At 42.9% G+C, this 22,765-nt stretch overlaps 1 protein-coding gene across 1 annotated transcript; it reads right to left on the minus strand.

Moving 5' to 3' along the window:
- Positions 1-2,503: 2,503 nt before the first annotated feature.
- On the minus strand, positions 2,504-22,251 carry ajm1 (apical junction component 1 homolog). The gene is made up of 2 exons (XM_087791172.1): positions 22,053-22,251; positions 2,504-7,361 (listed from the first exon to the last, which is right to left on the minus strand). The coding sequence occupies exon 2, from the start codon at positions 7,305-7,307 to the stop codon at positions 4,047-4,049; it is 3,261 nt and encodes a 1,086-aa protein (XP_087647298.1). The 5' UTR covers positions 7,308-7,361; positions 22,053-22,251; the 3' UTR covers positions 2,504-4,046.
- Between the last annotated feature and the right edge of the window lie 514 nt (positions 22,252-22,765).

Raw genomic sequence — 22,765 nt, forward strand, 5'->3', positions numbered from 1 at the left:
AAAATTATCTGGTTGTTGTAACTAATGTTATAGTCGGAGGAATTTAACGAGTTAATATACTAAAATACATCAAATGTCCGCAAAGATAAGCATGTGTAAAATAGTTTAACAGCTCCATTTATGGCAATACATGTAGTTCTAGTGGCGCTTTTTATGTTTTAATCAATGTATGGAATATCCACTAGGGGGCGGCATTCAGTCTCACAAGCTCATTACGCCACACGCATTTATGATGACGTAATTTCTTGGACCAGATAACTTTAAAAAATCTTTTTCTGAAACGAAAAAGAAAACTTGAGGTGTACACTTTTCTGTAGATAATTATTGTAAGAACAACAAACATATTTCCCTCCAGAATGTAAAGTGAGTGATTTGTTAATAATTATTCGGTCAAGAAAAATAAATAATGATCTTTAGAGGAATCAAAACATGTCTCACATATAAAAAACACTGTCAATATTTTGTAAAAAGTAGATGGAATATCAAAGTGTTGTTACTTTTCCTTCCATCAAACCTCGTCAGGGTCAAAGGTGACTTTTCCCTCACACTCACATGAACTTGGCTGCCGACGACCCTGGCTAGCTGCTACAAAGAGTGCAAGAATCGCGAGTCCTGCTGAAGACACAACATCGAATTTACGAACCCACCTCTAGTCGAGCGTCTCTTCTCATCACTGATTCATAAAGTTGACTCAACGAATCTAACATTTTGACAACATTGGAAACTCGGTTGTGAGGATCTACAGCTTCGGTCCCAGAGGGAGCTTTTCAATATTCACTTAGTCCGCTTTCCTCTGGCCTACATTCAGTGCGAAAGACTCATCGTCTCATTCACTGGTGGTTCTCAGCGCTCGGGTATTGACCGAGGCCAACAGTTGAAGTCTTGAATGAGCTGCAGCCACTAATGTGCTGCACTTTATCCCGAGCCTCTCCGCCGCTGTCAGGCCGCCAGCTGATACAAAAGACGGAGGGACGAGGGCCTGCATCCATTCTTCGCTCCAGCCTCACTGCCCGGCATTCTTTCACCCTCCTGGCCCACATTCAACGGGGGACCGAACGTGACAAAGGACCAGCCCGAGGACTTCCAATGATGTATTGATCGTGAAGGCGGAGGAGGAGCCTGCGGTGGCGTCCGTCCGTTCACCAGCTCACTGAAGGGATGTGAAGGACTTGTTTTTTCCAAACTGAGGCTGCAAAGAGTGTGAGACTAATGAGTTCATTCACTCCAGCTCTGAATTGTCCAGAGAAGTTCTCAGGCAGGTGTTATGTGATGTGTTCAGCACCAGTTTAAATTAAAGTAAAAAAGTGCCTCTGATATACAATCCTAGAATTCAACGTGGGTTGTTAGTGTGTAGAAGCAGAAGTATGTGGTGGAGACTAAAATAAATATAATGATTTAAATCATCTTTATTCTGCTGAAGTTGAAAACATTTTGGTTCATGAAGTGAAAAGAGAAAATTTGAGTTTTGTAGATGGTTTGGTGTCTTCGGCCATGAGGACTATGTATCAGGTGTCGGGTGATACTCACCACAAGTCTTAGATCCAGGAACTAAACCTTCACAGGAGAGTATTCCTAGAACAACACATGGAAGAGCTGCAGGAAGTTCTGCGCCTCTTTTCCCGCCTCCCTGTAGCAGTCTTGAAGACGCCGCAGCTGGATTGTCAAATGATCTTCCAAGGTTAGTGGTGACGATTATCAAACCTTCTTTTACTGAGTTCTACGAGGGGACTTTCTGATGTCACTGCCTCCTGATTGGCCAGTGGATTTGTATGTTGGGAATTCAATTTTGCAGGATACTGACCATGTTTCCCATCACTGAGAAATCGGTCTAGCTAGCAGGATATACCAACTAAATATTTGGAAATGAAAGAAAGACTTTTCTTGCCCTGGTGACAGACAAGATGTATAGAAAAATATTGTGTATGGTTTAAAGTGTATGTAGTAGAAAATGGTGGACTGTACAATTCTACAATTGTATAAAAAAAAACAAATAATTGTAAAAACTTACAAATTGACTGATTGATGTAGAGTAATGATTAAATAGATAAATACTAATAAAGCAGGTTGGTCATTCTTAACAGATATATCAGAAACCATAAAAACAAAAGGCAACATGTGGATTTCATCATACTACTCTGGAAAAGTAAAAAAAAAAAAAACTTGATTAAACGCTCCACAAGCAACAGTTTTGTTTCATTGAAGCAAAAATGTAGTTTCATTGTTTGAGTTGCTGGACTGTGGTTATGATCCAACTAACTTAACCCCTTGTGTTAGCTCATAGTCATGGTTACCCAAAGGCCAGAAAACAAATGTGTTTGTGGGATCCCTTTTGTTGTCTCTGGGTCAAGGTGAACAACCTCCACCACTGAATATGTATTTCTGGAAGCCAGAGACAACACAAGGGATACCTCAAACACATTTGCAGACCCACATCTGGGTCACCCTGAACCCTGAGATAACGCAAGGGTTAAACTTGGTCTTGATCAAGCAAAGAACGCACACATAGTTCCCATTCGATTTATTAGATATGGTTTATAAATAGTCACACTCAGACACGTATGTTGAAAGTATAAAAAATACAAGATGAGGGGATTTCTAGATGTTTTGGTGAGGTCTCTTTTTCATGTACAGGTTATCTTAAATGTATTTTTTTTCATAGTAGTTTCACTTTCACGATCCATTCATCAAGCAGGTTACTATCATTAGCAATGTAAAGGAGTATATAAAACAGAATCACATGCACCGGCAACATCTGTACAGCACCACCCGTCAGTCAAACAAGTGCGACTCTGTGATGGATGATATCAATGTGCTTCAAGTTTCGTTGTACCTCATGGAAAAGCTTACAGTCGATGACGGGGGGAGGACAGAAGATGGAGGAGGGGAAACAGCTTATTGAACCGTAAGTGAGGATCGTTCACCTCCTAATGTTCCCCCTGAAACCACTTGTTCAGAAGTTCTCGAGGGATCTTCTCGCGCTCAGAAGGTTGTCCTTGGAAACAGAGAATGAGGCAACATGGCTGGGTTGCATTGATACACTTTTGAAACTTCTCACGACTCTAATGACTCACTCCACTGAAACCCCTAAACTCAACGATATAAATCACACTTGTGTTAAACTAGTGCAGCACGAACACACAACTAATGTCTTCTTCAAGCATTTATGTACCAAATAGCTACTTTGCCAAATCTGGCAGAACCATTTTTTTTTTATCTCCCCGCTAATTGAATCTCGAGCTGCTATTTTACCTGTAAATATATCTTGAAAATACAAATTGAGCAGTAAAGTAAAGTTGCATGATTGCTTGGTGTTGGACCGAGGTTTGATTATTCTCACTATTCACAGTGTTTGCAACAGATGTTAAACATCTGCTGTCACGATATTCACCACAGAGGCAGTTTTTCAAGAACGATCGCACCAGGTCAGTGGATAAATGTTCAGTATTTCTTTCGTTCACGTCTTCTCAGCACAATTCTGTTCGTCATGTCTTCTTGTGTGGACATATTCCACACCCGGAATAATATAATATAATATAATATAATATAATATAATATAATATAATATAATATAATATAATATAATATAATATAATATAGTATAATATAATAGTTTCACTTTGCATAGAAAGAGTTTTTTATCTAAGAAAATATTGTTCTGCATGATTTTCCATTAAAGTCACGTACAGTATGAAAAATAGTACTTACTGAGATGGAGGTTTGACAATAATGTTTTCTTTTTTTTAAAACTCTTAATACCAGCATGTCTTAAGGTAATAATCCCACTTGAAGTGTTGCGTGTTAACAGTAAATGGCCAAAAATACAGTAAACGTTTTGGTGGTTGTATGTATTTGTTCAAAAGAATCAAACGATGAAAGTACTCATTCTGCACCTGACAAGAAGTATTCTGGTCAAGAACAATACTGGCCAACCAGACATGAATACAGCTCTTTTTGATAACAAAATACCCATCTAGAATTGGATATATAAATATGTGTAACAATATATATGTATTTCTATACATATATATTTACATCGAGGGGCTCACTTAAATGATGTCGTCGAGGAGGTGAGGTGTACCGACCCAGTCTAAAGTTCTGGGCTCAGAGGCGGCCATGATCATGCACATGAACTGTTTTCCGGTCCTCTTGTCAATGGGGTAAATGGTTGTGGGGGTGAAACGTCTGTTATTTTCCACAAATTCACAGAGCTGCTGGTACACCTGTGGGTACTCATGGCGAAGGAAAACTCCTCGAATCCTTAACTCACGTTGTATATTGATGAAGCAGATTTCCCTGGCCTTCCGGCCTTCCTCCCCATCTTTGTCGATGTCTGCTGTTCCCGGAGGCGGAGTGAGGATCAGGGTTTCCATGTCGCCTTCCTTCTTGTGGACTTTTCTTTCGGGGCTGAAGGAAGCAAGGGCGACCTTTGCATATTTCCGAACAGTCGGAGCGTGGTTCCTCGGCGACGGCCCGTCGGGCAGTTGCTCACCAACTGCTATGGATACATTCAGGATGAAACATTCATTTGGGTCATACTCTTTTCCAGCTTCCTGTAGCTCCTTGCAGTACTCGCCCAAGTTGTCCTTGAAGCTTTCCAGTTCTCTGAGCGAGAGGTACGTCGGAGACATTGGGAGACTGTCCAGGCCATATTGCAGGAAGTTACTGGATGATGCTGGATTGGGAAAACCAAGGAAGAGAACCCCTCTACCGCGAGACAGGTATCCAACTTTAGCAATACGGGAAAAGGCTTTGTGGACTTGCACAGTCTCTCTGCAGTGCTTGATGATGTGTCGACATGTGCTGCCTATTCTTCCATAGACACAGCTTTCTTTATGAATATCCCAGTCTTCCCTGCGGCAGTTCCGAGAGCAGTAGTAGGTGTAGCAGCTGTGGCAGGATTTGAAATAAAGGCAAGCATTGAAGAGGGTCTCTGTCCTGCGACAGTTGTTGTTGGAACACATCATTGTATCGTCCTCATCTGGACTTTTATCAGGGGAACACTCATCTGCACTCTTCATGGCGTCACTGTCCATGTCTTGAAACGCATCGGGATTCAATCTGAAAGGCGTCGGCTGCTTGTCAAGAGGAGGAGGTTCATCCTTGGTTGCCATCGAGCCCTTTCTAGAAAGACACACTGCTTCTTCTTCATCTATTAGTTTCTTTAGCTGGTCAAGTATGTCCTCGCTTGCTCTCCTACTGGGAGGCTTGTAGTCCGTCACAAGGTCTGCCAGAAGCTCATCCAGTTGTTCGAGACTTTGTTGCAAAGAGGCATTATCATGAGCCTTGTCTTTGGTTGAACCATCCAGGTTTTGTTGACCCATGGCGTCCGTACTTCTGGAGTCAAGGACATCCCAACTCGCAGAACGACCCTCCACTTTCCCGAGGTTTCCTGCACGAACATCATTATCTGTTATCGTGATTTCAGGAGTGGCAAACCAAAGTTTACTCGCTGCACTCTTTGATGTTTCTGTCGGGCTCTTGTCAATCAGTGAGTTGTCAGACAACGACAAGGCTGCGTATCTTCTGGGTGAAGTGGAGAGATTGACAACTACTGGTTGTGGTTTGTCAATTGTGGCCGCAGTTGGCTTTCTGGAGTCTAGTATGTCATCGTAACTCTGTCGCCTCTGAGAAGACAAAGGTTGTTCCCTTTCTATACGAGAGTTGAGGATATTGTCCCAAGACCTTGAGTACGATTTAGATTCAGTCCCAATTCTTTGAGGTTCTATACATGGGTTAGTATACCAGGATGGTAGTACCTCTGGTGGAGCCCTAGTCGGGGTCCCTTGGGACATATATGATGCAGGGTTTGTAGAATATCCAGAGGCGTCTGAACCATACCAATCATCTGTTTGTGACTGGACCACTCTGGCTCTTCTTCTGCCCTCTGTGTAATATGCTCTTGCTGGGATATGATGCTCTGGTGGCATGGCATACATATCACTTGAATAATAGAACCTCGGTGGAGCAGTTTGGATTTGATAAGACCTCGGGTCATCCCCGTAGAATATTCTGGCCGGAGGGGTTTGTATGATGTATGGCGCTGGGTCATTTGCTGTGTAGGGTTTTGGATACCCTGTTTGAACAGAATATGGATAGTGCTCTATGTCAGGGTAGTATTGTCTTGTAGCTACAGCATGCACCATTCGAGTCCTTGGGTCCTGCACATATTGCACTTTAGGTGGATATGTTTGGCCTGGGGTGTAACGTTCGTCGTGAAAGTAAGAACTTGGTTGCGGAGCAGCAGTGGTGACATACCTGCCTGGGTCATCTGCATAAAAAAATTTAGTTGGCACATTAGGACTGGAATGGGCTCTGCGTTCTCTCCCATAATATTCCCCGGATGAAGGCGTTCTTTGCACGGGAATCTCCATGGGATGTACATAGCTGCTGGGCACACTGGAAGAGTATTGATAAGCTTTCCTACTCTCTGTACCCAGAGAATCTGTAGGAGTTGGAGTTCGAGAGTAGGAGAAATGGCGTGGCACAGTCAGACTTCTACCCCCAGAGCTCTGCCTATGCCATGGAATGTCCATTTGAGGTGTTGTTGCTTTCCTTCCAGAGCGATGTGATGCTGCATCATCAGGCTTGATGTCCACTCGACAGCGGACGTGGGGACTAGTTGCTGGTTTATCTACCCCACCGTCATCAGGATTATCAGCAGCATAGTGGGGTGAATATCTACTGCTGTCCCCTATTTGAGGCTGCAATTTTATCGGGTGCACTTCAGGCATATGAGCCCGTGTTGAGGCGTAGGAGGGCTCCCTACGTGGGGACACCTCAGCCCTCCAACGAGAGTCTCTCGTACCCCTGTGAGACTCTCTTCCTTTCCTCCCTGAAGCAGGGTATCCCTCGAAGGACACGGGAGTAAGACTGGCTTGAGCCCGGGTGGCACTCTTCGATCTAGTCCTCCGTTTTTGTTCAGGTACAACCACCTCAGCTGCCATCTCTGCAGCCATTGGTTGAGGTGTTATCCTGTTACTGAAAATGTCTGGAGCAGAAAAGCGATACCTCTGCTGGCGTCCCAAGGCATTCCAGGCAACGTCCGGATTGGCGGCATGCCTGTCAGCCTTTCTGTACGGGGAATCCATGGAGTATTGGTTAGTCTTTGGGTACTCTAATGACCTGTAGTCAAATGTACGGCAGTGCCTTTTGTTGACTTTACTATTACTGTCCTCCAGTTTGGTGTTGTTCGATGTATCACATTGTCTGGAGACTTGCACCGACTTGTGACGTGAAGAAATGGGGACAACCTTTATATCTCGATGCACAGTTGATAGCAGTATGTCCGGTGGGTCTGTGCGTGTCATCTTAAAGGGACTCCTCTAGTTTTCTCCATTAAGCTGCTTGAATCTTGATGTTTCCTACAGAGGGAAGAGAGAAAAACAAATTTCAATTCTTGCTAAAGAATGATAAAGAATAGAAGTGGTTCACTAGAGAGTGCAGGTTCCACCACATCATCCCCTGGTAGACAGAATAAAGAAATAAAGTATCAAGAAAGAAACTAGTTTCCCCTTTGTGGATCCATCAATTTCCAAAGAATTTTTCAAGCTTGCTGTGTGGACGAGGTGAAACCAAAAATCTGCACTTTGTTGAGTCGGCTCTTTGAGTACAAGCCACAGTGGAGCTTATATCAGCGCGGCTCCCGGGAAAGAATGGAACTTGGCTCGGATCACTTACGATCACTTACTATACTTAGAGAACATTAAATGTTTATAACATCAAAGACACGTCTTCCTGGAGTGTTGCCTCCTCAGAGGCTCCATCAGAAGGCATTAGAAGACAACACAGAGCTCCCAGAAGACGACAGATGAGTAAACCATCCCACACGTTTGTAGTTTCCATCTGAATTGGCACACAAACGACTCGCACAGATCGGTACCTGTGTGTGTGTTTAAACTCGTGAATCACTTTTCTGACATGCAGCCTCCCAAAATAGTACAGTGAACACAGATGAGCGCAGACTCAGATGATCAGTCGGGTCAAGCTCGGATCATTCACACCAGTCTGGAGCTCTTCCCGAGCAACTCAGTGTTTTACTGGGTTACCAGACGGTTGTCAACCCATTGTGGGATGGATTTAAAGGGCACATAATGTAAAAACTCAACTCTCCTGACTTATACACATGTTGTAAATGTTGAAGTTGTCTTCTTCAAAATGCAGTTGGTCATTCATCATGACGTTGCTCCGTTTTGAAGTTATTACTTAATAAAGTTCTCCTCTGTCTGAAATCTCACCAAACAAGATTGCGGTTTAAATTAAACATTCTGACATCACTCTGGTGGAGGTGTCCTTCATGTACCCCCTTTTGGGGGGGTACCTTCATGCTAATCGTGAAACAAAAAAATGTTTATGTAAACATCGTGAGTTACTTCTGCCTTTAGGTGTTTTTCTAATGTGTACATTAAGCAGCAAACCTTATTTTTATTATTCGTTTTTAATGTACAAAACATGAGTTTCAGGGCTTAGTTTTAACTTTTCGTGAGTGCTTGAATGCAACTTGTGTTTTTGTGACCAATCAGAGCAGAGTGGGCGTGGTTGCTTGGATGAGATTTCTTCTCAGCCAAAACAGCACATTTTAAGTGGGCGGGGCTAAAGCGTATTTTCTAGAGGTCCTAGAACAGTTCAAGAGACACTTAAATCAGCACAGGTGTCCTTTAAATGTAGAAGAGGTGTCACTAGGAAAGACTACTTTCTATTTTCTGGCATCTGAAATGAATGATGATGACACAAACTTTACAGAAAGTAAATCATACTTGTAAATATCCATTTTCACCTTCATCCACCAAGTTTAGCTTTGTCAGCCTTGTTGTTGTGTTTATCTTTGAAGCGGTCATGAGACCTGTGCTTCAGATAAATAAAGTTACTTTATTAATCCTGTTTTCTCTTCAGCTATTCAGTATTTTTACAAGTATTTATTCATTTAATTTATTCTTTTTTTTTTCAGAATTGTTTAATCACAACATTCAACCTTACACTTGGCAAATTTGCCTTTGTCCCTCTTACTGAAAGTTACTTTCCCGGATAACTAGCAACTTTGAAAGTAACAGATGACTTTTTAAAGAGTTCGTTTTGAAAGAAGAAACTCTAACCAAGTTACTTGTTTTTAAAGTTCAGCTACAACTTCCACCTGTGTGCCGGGGCAGCAGACAGACTTGACCCACTTACAGCAAACTTGTCGGGCAGACGTGCCATCTGGAGCAGACGAAGGAAATAAATGTTATGTTTAAAATTCCTGCTGCATTGGTTTAACCAAAACTCTACCGTTAAATTACAGTAAAACGTTTTTGTAATTTACGGTAAAATAAAATGTTTTGATACTGTTGATTTAACAGTTAAGAAAGGTGCTTAATTCAACATTTTACTATTCAAATAATATTTTTACTAAAGATTTACATGACAAATTGTTTATTTTACTGTTGAGAAATGTCCCAATATATTAATATTACTATACTATAGTATTACTACTATAATAATTCAGATTTTAACCGTTGCTATTTCCCTATTTCTACCGTCTATTCTACTGAATTTTTGAACGTGTTGATGTTGAGTCGAGCTTCTGTTGTTGTTGACTCACTCATAGATCAACTTTCATGTTTCGATTTAACACCATTTTGATAAATACCTGCTTGAAAAAAAGCGACAGCACATGCTTCTTGTTCTGGGTCGTTATTTGTCGGCAAATCTTGTCAAATCTCAGCTTCATTTAAAAGTCAAATACGTGTGAAAAGGGATTGGGTATTTATTTCAAGCTGTCAGCTGCAGCGTTGAGAGCGCGTCGGCTGTTTTTAGGCGCCGCCGCCGTTTCGGTCTCAGCCGTCAGACACAGATGTCGACACGAGGCCAGTGTTGCTCTTCGCCGTCGCACAGTCTTTCGAGTGTCTGTTCACGCGGCGCCGCTGACAGATGAAGGCTCGTACCATCCTGCTTGAATCCAGGAGCCGCTAGTCTGCTGATCCTGACAGGTAAATGTGGCGCAGGACGACACAAATCAACGTCAGGTTATACCAGGACTCGCAGCAGTCACATGACCACGAGTCACAAGCTTCTGGTACATTTATTACATATATGTGGAGCAGCAGATTGAAAATACAATCACTGTCGATGAACATTTGTTTAAACGTTCCTCTTGATGTTCTTAGAAGCGAAGTGATTAGACCTGAAAAAAATGCGGCCCATGGGCCACATTAGGCTCTTTGACTGTTTTCTGTTGGCCCGTGTGACATTAGAATATAACTATTAAGAATATATCTTTAAATAATGTATCTATTAAGAATATATCTTTATGTATTAAAAATATATATATATATTAAGAATGTGTATTTTCGAAAGTATCTGAAATGTATCTTCAATTCTAAATACACATAATAGGAGTTTATTTTTTACTTTTTGGAGAATGTTTTGCTCAAAACAATTTCAAAGAAGTTAAAAAAAATGTTTGTTTTTTTTAATTCCCTTGGCAAATTAACGTGCAAATATTCATATTTTGTGTTGCAATTAAACTACCAGCCACAAGATGGCGTCAGTCATGACGTCCTACACAGCTAAAGGAACAATGTAGTCCAGCAAAACAACGGTGATGACTAAGGATGAGAGGATACAGTCGACTCCAGCAGCGTTTTAAAGCTGATGGTCAGACATATTTAGGTTTCATTACAAATAAAAGCAGTTACGACTTCGTCAAGACTCATGTGGTCTTTAAACTGTGCAACGTCAGAGTCAAGTACACAAACAATTGTTACTGCTAAAGTATCAACAACAAAAAAAAACGCAATATATATATGTTTCTCTACTATTTAACGTCTTCAAACCAGTGGTGTTGTTCATTTGATATACCTCATGATAACTGAACATTTTTCATCTGAAGGTCACAGTAATGGACCCTAACAAGTCGCCCACAGTGAATAAAAGGTCCTTGTCGGTCAAAGCGGACTCTCGAGTGAAGCTGAGACCGAGCTAGCGGAGTTACTTCTGGTCAGTAAACACAGCATCTCTTCTGGTCTCCATTGTGCCCGTTTCCACTGCAGCGCTGCATCACTGGCCGACTCCAGGAGCAGAACTAATTCACCCTCCTCAGACGCCCCCCCTCTTCCCCCCGATCCTCCCCCCAACCCTGCCCCAGCATCCACGCTCGGCCCACAATCCTCGGCACTAAGACGAGCCAGAGTCTTCCACATGTTCGTCGGGACACACTCAACAAGCCTCCATCTTGTGCCGCCTCACTGCTGATTCATAAATGGAGTCAGGTGCGTCGTCGTCGTCAGTCAAACGTGCCCTTTAGCAAACACTGACGTTCATCCGGTGACTGTCTCCGTCAGTCTTGTTGTATATTCTCACCACACGGTTGTGTCAACCTTCTTTCACGTCCAAAAATAGTCCATCGACCTTGTGCGATTCAATGGCGCTGGCTTTCATACTCTTTAGAACGCCACAAAATGCTGATTCTTCTCTACTGCTGAGAAGCTGCTTGGCTGCCTTCCTGACTCTCACTCACAAGATGTGAGTTGATTCGTATAAAAATAAAAAGTCTTGTTTGTGCTGGACGCACATAAGACGCCTTCAGGCAGGAGACGATCTACGAGTTCACTTACGCTAATGAAATAAGAGAGACTTATATCTGCAGATAATTCACTTAATTAACACATTTTGTTTCCATGATTCTTATGAAATGAAAGTTCATGTATATAGTCACGGAATTATGCTTGTGTTACATTTAGTCAGTCTCTATACACATGCAAGCACACACACACGCAAACAGGGGCACACACATGCCCACAGGCAAGTGCACACACAAACACGGAAGCACACACACGCATGTACACACTTACATGTAAGCGCACACACACACAAACACGCAAGCACACCCATGCACACAAGAAAACACAAATACACACACTAGCACGCACGCAAACATGCAGACAAGCAGAAACATGCTCACACAAACACCCAAGTGCACACACACACACGCAAGCACACACATGCGCACAAAAAACACAAATATACGCACGCACGCAGTCATGCACACAGACAAGCACACATGTACACACAAACAGACAAGTACACACACACACAAACAAACAAGCGCACACAAACGCAAGCAGACACATGCACACAAAAAAACACAAATACACACATAAGCACACACGCAACAATGCACACAGACAAGCAAAAACATGCACAGACAAACACCCAAATGCATATACATACGCAAGCACACACAAGCGCACACAAACACACACATGTCCACGCAAACACGAAAGCGCACACACACGCAAGGACACACACACAAACACATGCACACAATCGGGCACGCACACACACGCGCATGTGCAAACACACTCAAGCATAAATACACACCTGCACATACACACACACAAGCATACACACACTAAACCACACACACACACACTGATCACTCAGACGTCTAAAAGTCTGGACGGATGTTTGTTTGAAGCGAATAAAACAAGCTCTGAATCAGATGGTCCTGGAAAAGCATAAGATTCCTGAGCAACAACATCAGGGAACTAACAGGTGGCAGATCCTCGCTGCAGGGGAGCTGATCCGGACCATTTGTCAACAAGACTTGCATAATTACCTCGGTCACACACTTATCCCGCGCATAGCAGTGCTGAGTAAGAGAGGCTTTTGTGTTTGGTGTCGCAAGTGGGATGGTTAGGAGAGAAGGAACGATCCAAGTCTGGAGGAGATGGTGGAGCTCTGATGTTGTAGGACTTGTAGATGTTAAGAGGCTTCTGCTCGAGTGCTGCAGAGTGTTGCCGTGGTGACACAGGAGCTGATGTAAAGCTCTCGACTCTGATGCTCTTCTCCACGAGGAGCAACTGAGAGCTGATTCAGATGCTGGTTAGCCTCTCTGCTACAGTGTTCAGGGTAAGATGCTAGCTAGTTATCCTCTCAGCTACAGTGTTCAGGGTAAGATGCTAGCTAGTTATCCTCTCTGCTATGGTGTTCAGGATAAGATGCTAGCTAGTTATCCTCTCTGCTATGGTGTTCAGGATAAGATGCTAGCTAGTTATCCTCTCTGCTATGGTGTTCAGGGTAAGATACTAGCTAGTAAGCCTCTCTGCTGCGGTGTTCAGGATAAGATGCTAGCTAGTTAGCCTCTCTGCTACAGTGTTCAGGGTCAGATGCTAGCTAGTTAGTCTCTCTGCTACAGTGTTCAGGGTCAGATGCTAGCTAGTTAGTCTCTCTGTTACGGTGGTCAGGAAAATATGCTAGCTAGTTATCCTCTCTGCTACGGTGTTCAGGATAAGATGCTAGCTAGTTAGTCTCTCTGCTACGGTGTTTAGGATAAGATGCTAGCTAGTTAGCCTCTCTGCTACGGTGTTCAGAATAAGATGCTAGCTAGTTAGCCTTTCTGCTATGATGTTCAGGGTAAGATGCTAGCTAGTTATCCTCTCTGCTATGGTGTTCAGGGTCAGATGCTAGCTAGTTAGTCTCTCTGCTACAGTGTTCAGGGTCAGATGCTAGCTAGTTAGTCTCTCTGCTGCAGTGTTCAGGATAAGATGCTAGCTAGTTATCCTCTCTGCTACAGTGTTCAGGGTAAGATGCTAGCTAGTTAGTCTCTCTGCTACGGTGTTTAGGATAAGATGCTAGCTAGTTAGCCTCTCTGCTACGGTGTTTAGGATAAGATGCTAGCTAGTTAGTCTCTCTGCTACGGTGTTTAGGATAAGATGCTAGCTAGTTAGCCTCTCTGCTACGGTGTTCAGAATAAGATGCTAGCTAGTTAGCCTTTCTGCTATGATGTTCAGGGTAAGATGCTAGCTAGTTATCCTCTCTGCTATGGTGTTCAGGGTCAGATGCTAGCTAGTTAGTCTCTCTGCTACAGTGTTCAGGGTCAGATGCTAGCTAGTTAGCCTCTCTGTTACGGTGGTCAGGAAAATATGCTAGCTAGTTATCCTCTCTGCTACGGTGTTCAGGATAAGATGCTAGCTAGTTAGTCTCTCTGCTACGGTGTTTAGGATAAGATGCTAGCTAGTTAGCCTCTCTGCTACGGTGTTCAGAATAAGATGCTAGCTAGTTAGCCTTTCTGCTATGATGTTCAGGGTAAGATGCTAGCTAGTTATCCTCTCTGCTATGGTGTTCAGGATAAGATGCTAGCTAGTTATCCTCTCTGCTACAGTGTTCAGGGTAAGATACTAGCTAGTAAGCCTCTCTGCTGCAGTGTTCAGGATAAGATGCTAGCTAGTTAGCCTCTCTGCTACAGTGTTCAGGGTCAGATGCTAGCTAGTTAGTCTCTCTGCTACAGTGTTCAGGGTCAGATGCTAGCTAGTTAGCCTCTCTGTTACGGTGGTCAGGAAAATATGCTAGTTAGTTAGCCTTTCTGCTACGGTGTTCAGGATAAGATGCTAGCTAGTTAGTCTCTCTGCTACGGTGTTTAGGATAAGATGCTAGTTAGTTAGCCTCTCTCCTACGGTGTTCAGGATAAGATGCTAGCTAGTTAGCCTCTCTGCTACAGTGTTCAGAATAAGATGCTAGCTAGTTAGCCTCTCTGCTACGGTATTCAGGATGTGTCAAATTTAGATTGTGTCATCAACAACAACATTCCAGCAAGCCAGGGTCACAGAGCCTTGTCCTGTCCTGAGATAACAAAGTTTTAACACCAGAAAATTCTCTTTAGAGTTTTTGATTAAACTCTAAACTATCAGTTCACATGAGTTCACAGCTCATCTCTGCCGCTCTGTCCATCACATGATGAGTCACATGATGAGTCACATGACTTCTAAATCCAATCAAAGGTCATCAAAGATCAGATGATGAATCTGGTTTTATTGCTTCTTTCTTTCAGCACATGTTGTCACGAGGAGGATTCACCAGCTTCACTTCACGTCAGCATCACATTCACAAGGTCACCCGACACTTGGCGTCAGCATATGGATGTGAGATGAGTTGAGTTGACAATCCACCACACGACACCAGATTACTACACAACTGACTAGAACCGGACGAGTCCAAGGTGACTCTGCAGGTCATCAGCTGATGCTCCTCTCTGAGGGAACTGGATGAGCCAGCTGTAATAAAGGCCCGTGAGAGATAGTGTCAACAGAATAAACTCTAGTAAAACTGTAAATGTGAGTCGGCAGATCCTGCGAGTCAGTTTACTGTGACGGCGTGTGAGCAACTCAAGATGGAAATGAACAGAAACATGAAAAAGCTCACGTTTGACCTACTTTCTCTGAACCAAATAATCTTCTGTCTGCTGCTCAGTGTGCTGGGGGGGCGGGATTAGTTGGATTCTGACCTGTGAGGGATTTGGATCGGTTGACATCAGAGTCCTGGGTCGATTCCTTAAAAGTCTCCTGGTCTCTGCCGACGAGCGCAGCAGACGACTGGATGTTAAAATAGCATGATCTAGGAATCAATGTGTCAGATCCTGACAGAACCTTTCACTTTGTCTTGGTAAACAATTCATACCAGTTAAAATGTAACAGTAAGTTTAATATTATTCATATTTTTCAGGTGATCATTGAATTACGTTGGGATGTATCTCTGGCTTTAGGAACTAAAGTGAAGTTATGGATAACATCTTACAAATACATTTAAAATACATTTTCGTGGTCCATCAAGTGTTGAAGACATGAGCTCTTTGTTGCCCTCTGGTGTTTGGAGGTTGAAACGTGACTTCTTGTGGTTCATAGACAAAGTCATTGTAAGGGAATGTGTTTTGAGTTGTGGACTAAAGTATTTAAAACTCGAATTTAATTTAATTTTGATTAAAACTGCAGTAAATAGACTTAATTAAAAATGTTAACCCTTGTGTTATCTCTGAGTCAAGGTGACCCGAGGCCAGAAAAAAAATGTATATGTTCTATCCCTGGTGTTGTCTCTGGGTCAAGGTGACCCAAAGGCCCAGAAACAAATGTGTTTGTGGTATCCCTTGTGTTGTCTCTCGGTCAAGGGGACCCGAAGGCAAGAAAATAAATGTATTTGTGGTATCCCTTGTGTTGTCTCTGGGTCAAGGTGACCCGAAGGCCCTAAAACAAATGTGTTTGTTATATAACTTATTTATACCTTGTGTTTTGGGCCTTTGGGTCACCTTGACCCTGGGTGTGATCCCAAGGGTTAAAAAAAAAAAGTTGCATTTAAGTACACAGTTAACGCTCTGAAATTACACTTAGAAATTAAAACTTTTGACTTTAGGTGTTTTTAGCTTGTGTGGTGGGACTGAGCAGCCTGATGTTTGCTTTATACTCTAAAATAATAGCTAACAACAATGTCCGACTATATTAATATCTAAAACAAAATCACCTTCCAACTGGTTTTCTAACTTCCTAATCAGTCTTGAGCTCCAACAACACTCTCACCCCCTCTCAGTGAACGCATCACAGCAGCAGGGTTTATAAATCTGAGCCGAGAGTCACAAGAGTCATCAGCAGAAAGCGATAAAAGATAGAAAGAGACAAACGTTGATCTGTCACCACATCAGCGTCAAACCATCCAGCGCCATCTTCATCAGACGAGCTTCACGTTACAGGAGGACGTTCTACAATCTCCTGAAGGTTGACTCGGAGAGCGACATGGTTCTCGCGGCTCTGCGGGGACACGAGGACTAATTAAAGCTGCTGCTCGCCTGGATGGAGGCGAGACCGGAGCCGGAGAAACGTGGCGCTGGAGGCTTCATCCTTTTTATCAGATCATCAGTTAATGATCAAATGAGGTTTCGCTATCAAACGTGCGCGACTGTGAATCTCCTCGTTCAGTTTCTGGGAACATAATGTCTCTCGATTCCGTCTCTCAGCCAAAGTGTTCTCAACTCTCGCCGTAAATTCTCTTCACTTCTGTTTGCCTCCATTTGCAGGATTGCCTCTGGAGCCTCCTAAACTTGTGGCCGTGTCGGCGGTAAATCTGCCTCCGCTGTTCGACTCGCCCCGAGACGCTTCACGCTCGCCCGCCCCGTGGCGGAGGTCGAGAGTCTCCCCTGCAGGCGTCTGCTGGCCTCAGCACAATCCAGGCTGATGGAGGGCTTCATAACCGCAGCAGCAAACACATCAGACTCTCTTGATTCATGCTTGAACATCTGATGACTTAAGTCTGGAGCTACCTTCTTCCTTCCATCACTTCTCTCCATCCTCTGTCGGTACACAGAAGGTAATATACATTTCTGAAAATGGCTTGTATTGAAGCTCTTTTTTAAAGCGTTCAGGCACTACATTTCCCACAATGCATGTTGATTTTGTCACTTTTGACAAGTGTTTCTACTTCAACAAGTACTTCTCAATTAGATCGTCCAAAAAAAGCTATTTTTGTATCATATTTCTTGTTTATTGCAGTCACAAATAAGTATTTTCATCAATATAAATTCCTCCTTGCTTTAAAGAAAAATGTATTTTATTCACTGATTATTTTCCATTTTTCAGCCAAACTCTATATAAGTCTGTTTAAAAAAAACAAACGTATTAGACTTTGATCATCTACCTTTATGGAGTACAGCTTTAGTAAGAACTACATGCATGTGTGTTCTCTGAGTCCAAAAACAAACAGAAGTTGATGCTCAACTTCAAATAGCGATAGAAAATGAATGAATAAATAAATAATCCTTTATCTGTCAACTAAAAAAAACGTTATCAAGCTAAGATTTATCTGGATTACGCGAGCGAGTTCCGGAACTCTACTGCCACCTGCTGTCCTCATTCATGATATAAATGGTGTTTAAAAAGTGCTAAAAGTAATTTAAATATATAGATGTAGAGAAATGAAGAAAACTGCGTGAGAATACTGATGCAAGAGAGCTGCTTGGCAGTGGTCTGCAATCTCTAAAGTGCTCTCCTAGTTCTGTGTCACGTCATCAGACAAAACGAGTAGAAGTGATAAGACTTGTTAACACGGAGATGTTTTTGAAAACAACAGTATTTATTATCATAATATCCACTGTTAGCGTCGATTAAAATAATTCAATTAATTGATTAAGATTTAGTTTTAGTTTTCATGATCATGTCACTATGAGAAAGTGTTTAACTTTCACTCGTTTCAAGAACTTGAGTTAATGAATAAAACACATTTTTCTACTGAAAGAATTGTTGATAAAAACATATAACATATAAAATATAACTTAATACCTTCCACTTGTGACTGAGGGGGAGGTTTTCTAGTTGAAATAAAGAATCCGTACATGACACATGTATGAAACTCTGGTCATTAAGGCGTGTTTGGAAATAATCCAAACATGGTATTACTCTGCGGAGTCGTACCCACGCAGTCGTGGCTGTAAATGTTCTGATCCGACTCCTGGTCCACTGAAGACCTGCAGGTGCTGCTCCTCACACTCTAGACTCTACTCTCGTCACGTTCCTCACCAGCTCCTCCCAGTCTGATTGACACATGACTCGCCATAGCAACAGTTTCCGTGGCCAGCAGACACAACTGTGGAGTGTGATTATTCCTCCTCTGCACAGACACCAGCAGCCGCTGACCTGAGTTCCCTGGAGCCGGAGCATTAGTCCACTTATATCTGAATTATTCAGTCAAGGAGGATTAAAAAGCAGATTAGAACCACGTGGAAACTGAAACCATTTGACTCGAAAACTTCTACTGACTCGCTGAACTCTGCTGACATCCATCCATCCAACCATCCATCCATCCATCCATCCATCCATCCATCCATCCATCCATCCATCCATGTATCATTCATCCATCCATCCATCCATCCATCCAACCATCCATCCATCCATCCATCCATCCATCCATCCATGTATCCATCCATCCATGTATCATTCATCCATCCATCCATCCAACCATCCATCCATCCATCCATCCATCCATCCATCCATCCATCCATCCATCCATCCATCCATCCATCCATCAATCCATCCATGCATCCGTCCATGTATCCATGTATCCATCCATCCATGTATCATTCATCCATCCATTTATCCATCCATCCATCCATCCATCCATCCATCCATCCATGTATCCATCCATCCATGTATCATTCATCCATCCATGTATCCATCCATGTATCCATCCATGTATCATTCATCCATCCATGTATCCATCCATCCATCCATCCATGTATCATTCATCCATCCATCCATCCATCCATGTATCCATCCATCCATGTATCATTCATCCATCCATCCATCCATCCATGTATCCATCCATCCATGTATCATTCATCCATCCATGTATCCATCCATCCATGTATCATTCATCCATCCATCCATCCATCCATGTATCATTCATCCATCCATGTATCCATCCATCCATCCATCCATCAATCCATGTATCCATCATCCATGTATCATTCATCCATCCATCCATCCATCCATGTATCCATCCATCCATGTATCATTCATCCGTCCATGTATCCATCCATCCATCCATCCATGTATCATTCATCCATCCATGTATCCATGTATCCATCCATCCATCCATCCATCCATCCATCCATCCATCCATCCATCCATCCATGTATCCATCCAAGTATCCATCCATGTATCCATCCATCCATGTATCCATCCATGTATCCATCCATCCATGTATTCATCCATGTATCCATCCATGTATTCATCCATCCATGTATTCATCCATGTATCCATCCATCCATGTATTCATCCATGTATCCATCCATCCATGTATCCATCCATGTATTCATCCATGTATCCATTCATGTATCCATCTATCCATGTATCCATCCATGTATCCATCCATGTATCCATCCATCCATGTATTCATCCATGTATCCATCCATCCATGTATCATCCATCCATGTATCCATCCATCCATGTATCCATCCATCTATGTATCCATCCATCCATGTATCCATCCATGTATCCATCCATCCATGTATCCATCCATGTATCAATCCATCCATGTATCCATCCATCCATGTATCCATCCATGTATCCATCCATCCATCCATGTTTAATATATCCATGTATCCATCCATCCATGTATTCATCCATGTATTATTCATACATGCATCCATCGATTCATGACTCCATCCATCCATCCTTGTATCCATCCCTCCATTTACCCATCCATCCATGAATCCATCCATGCATGTATCCACCCATCCTTGTATTCATCCATCCTTGTATCCATCCATCCATCCATGTATCATCCATCCATGTATCCATCGATTCATGTCTCCATCCATCTTTTTATCCATCCATCCATGTATCCACCCATCCTTGTATCCATCCATCCATCCATGTATCATCCCTCCATGTATCCATCGATTCATGTCTCCATCCATCCTTGTATCCGTCCATGTATCCATCCATCCTTGTATCCATCTATCCATGTATCCATCCATGTATCCATCTATCCATGTATCCATCCATGTATCCATCCATGTATCCATCCTTGTATTCATCCATGTATCCATCAATGTATCCATCCATCCATGTATCCATCCATGTATTCATCCATGTATCCATCCATGTATCCATCCATGTATCCATTCATCCATGTATCCATCAATGTATCCATCCATCCATGTATCCATCCATGTATTCATCCATATATCCATCCATGTATCCATCCATCCATGTGTCCATCCATCCATGTATCCATCCATCTATGTATCCATCTATCCATGTATCCACCCATCCTTGTATCCATCCATCTATGTATCCATCCATCCATGTATCCATCCATCCATGTATCCATCCATTCATGTATCCACCCATCCTTGTATCCATCCATCCATTCATGTATCCATCCATCCTTGTATCCCTCTATACATGTATCCATCCATCCATTCATGTATTATCCATTCCATCAATGTTTCCATCCATGTATCCATCCATCTATGTACCCACCCATCCATCCATCAATCAATCCGTTCATGTATACATCAATGTATCCAACCATCAATCCATCCATCTATCCACCCATCCTTGTATCTATCCATCTATCCATCCATCCATCATCCACGTATCCATCCATCCATGTATCCATCCATCCATGTATCCACCCATCCTTGTATCCATCCATCCATCTATCCATCGATTAATTTCTCCATCTATCCATGTATCCATCTATCAATGTATCCATCCATCAATCTATACATCAATGTATATATCCGTCCATCTTTGTATACATCCATCCATGTATGTATCCATCCATCCATTTATGTATCCACCCATCCATCCATCAATCCATTCATGTATACGTCAATGAATCCAACCATCCATCTATCCATGTATCCGTCCATCTATGTATCCATGGTTCCATCCATCCAATCATCTTTTTTAATCCATTTGAAAATCACATTTGCTTCTATTCATCCACCTCACAACACCTATTGAAACATGCTTGGATTGATCCGTCCATCCAGACATCCACCTGCACACGTGTCTCTTCAACTAACCCACTTCTCCAGAGGTCACCCATACCTTCCACTCACACCTTTGTAACACTCACTCACCTATCCACCCATTAGTTCTTGAATCATAACTTGGTCCTCCATCCCTTCATTTCTGAACTTTACCTTATAATCTGTCTTATACTGCACGTCATCCATATACTGATCCCACAACTCTTCATGTACTTGCTCTCCATCATGACTCCATCATGCATTCACACTATATCCATCCATGTGTGCATCCCTCACTGCCCCACACATCCATCCATGCATTATACACCCATTACTTCATGCTCCTATTCCTCCATCCATTCATGTGCTCACAACCGATGCATCCCGCCACACATCCCTGCACCCATTCATCCCTCCATCCCTCCCAGCATCGATCCCTGCCATGCATCCCTCCACAACCGTGCAGCCCTCGCTACCCGTGCACCGGTGGAGCCCGGGGGGCCTGCTCTCCAAACAGGACGTGAACTTGGCTGTGAGGAAGGACCTCACGGAGTCCGAGCCTCGTCGCAGTGAGCAGCCCTGAGATGATGTCAGCGAGGAACATCCAACATCTGGGAAAACGACCGCACAGGAGATCCTCCACACACACGCGCGCACACACACACGCACGCACGCACCTCTACACTACTACGACCACGACTGTGTGTGCACGACCCTGGAGCTAGACCAGAGCGTGGAGCTCCGGCGCGGACGGCGAACAGGAGGAGCTTCTTCTTACCGCATCAGTCCGGACTCTCCGCGCGCGCTCCATGTCTGCCGCGCGAGGAGGTGATGGAGGCGCAGGGATGGTGGTTTCCCAATGACGACATCGGACATGTGCAAGAGGCGCAATATCCGCCTTATTGGTCAGGCTGCCGTTGGGTTTTTTTTTCCACTCATCCTCCTCCTCCTTTTTCCTCCTCCTCCTCTTCCTCCTCCTCTTCCTCCTCCTCTTCTTCTTCCTCCTCTTCCTCCTCTTACGTTACAACGTTGGTGGATTGCTGCGCAACACTGCTGCAACATCCGCATCCATCCTGCTGCAGCCACAGCCCTCCCTCCTCTTTCCTCTCTCTCTCCTCTCTTTCTCTCTCTCTCCTCTCTCTCTCTCTCCTCTCTTTCTCTCCCATCCTCCTGCCTCTCCTCCCCTCAGTTCAGCACCAGATCACCTCCACATGTGTGACACAGAAATAAACAGTTTTATTTTATTTTATTTTTTGACTGGAAGAACAACGAGCTTCACTTTGAATAATACACGAATGGAATAAAATATTTTTTGCTGACGTCACTGATACTACTACCACTACTACAGTACACTACTATAATAGTTATAATAAAAAAAGTATAATAATATTAATAATGATAATGATAATGATAATAATAATAATAATAATAATAATAATTATAATAATAATAATTAACTAAATAAAAACTACCCTAAGAGACACTTCTTAT

Source organism: Callionymus lyra, chromosome 5, assembly GCF_982586985.1.
Source record: "Callionymus lyra chromosome 5, fCalLyr1.hap1.1, whole genome shotgun sequence".
Taxonomy (NCBI): Eukaryota; Metazoa; Chordata; class Actinopteri; order Syngnathiformes; family Callionymidae; genus Callionymus; species Callionymus lyra.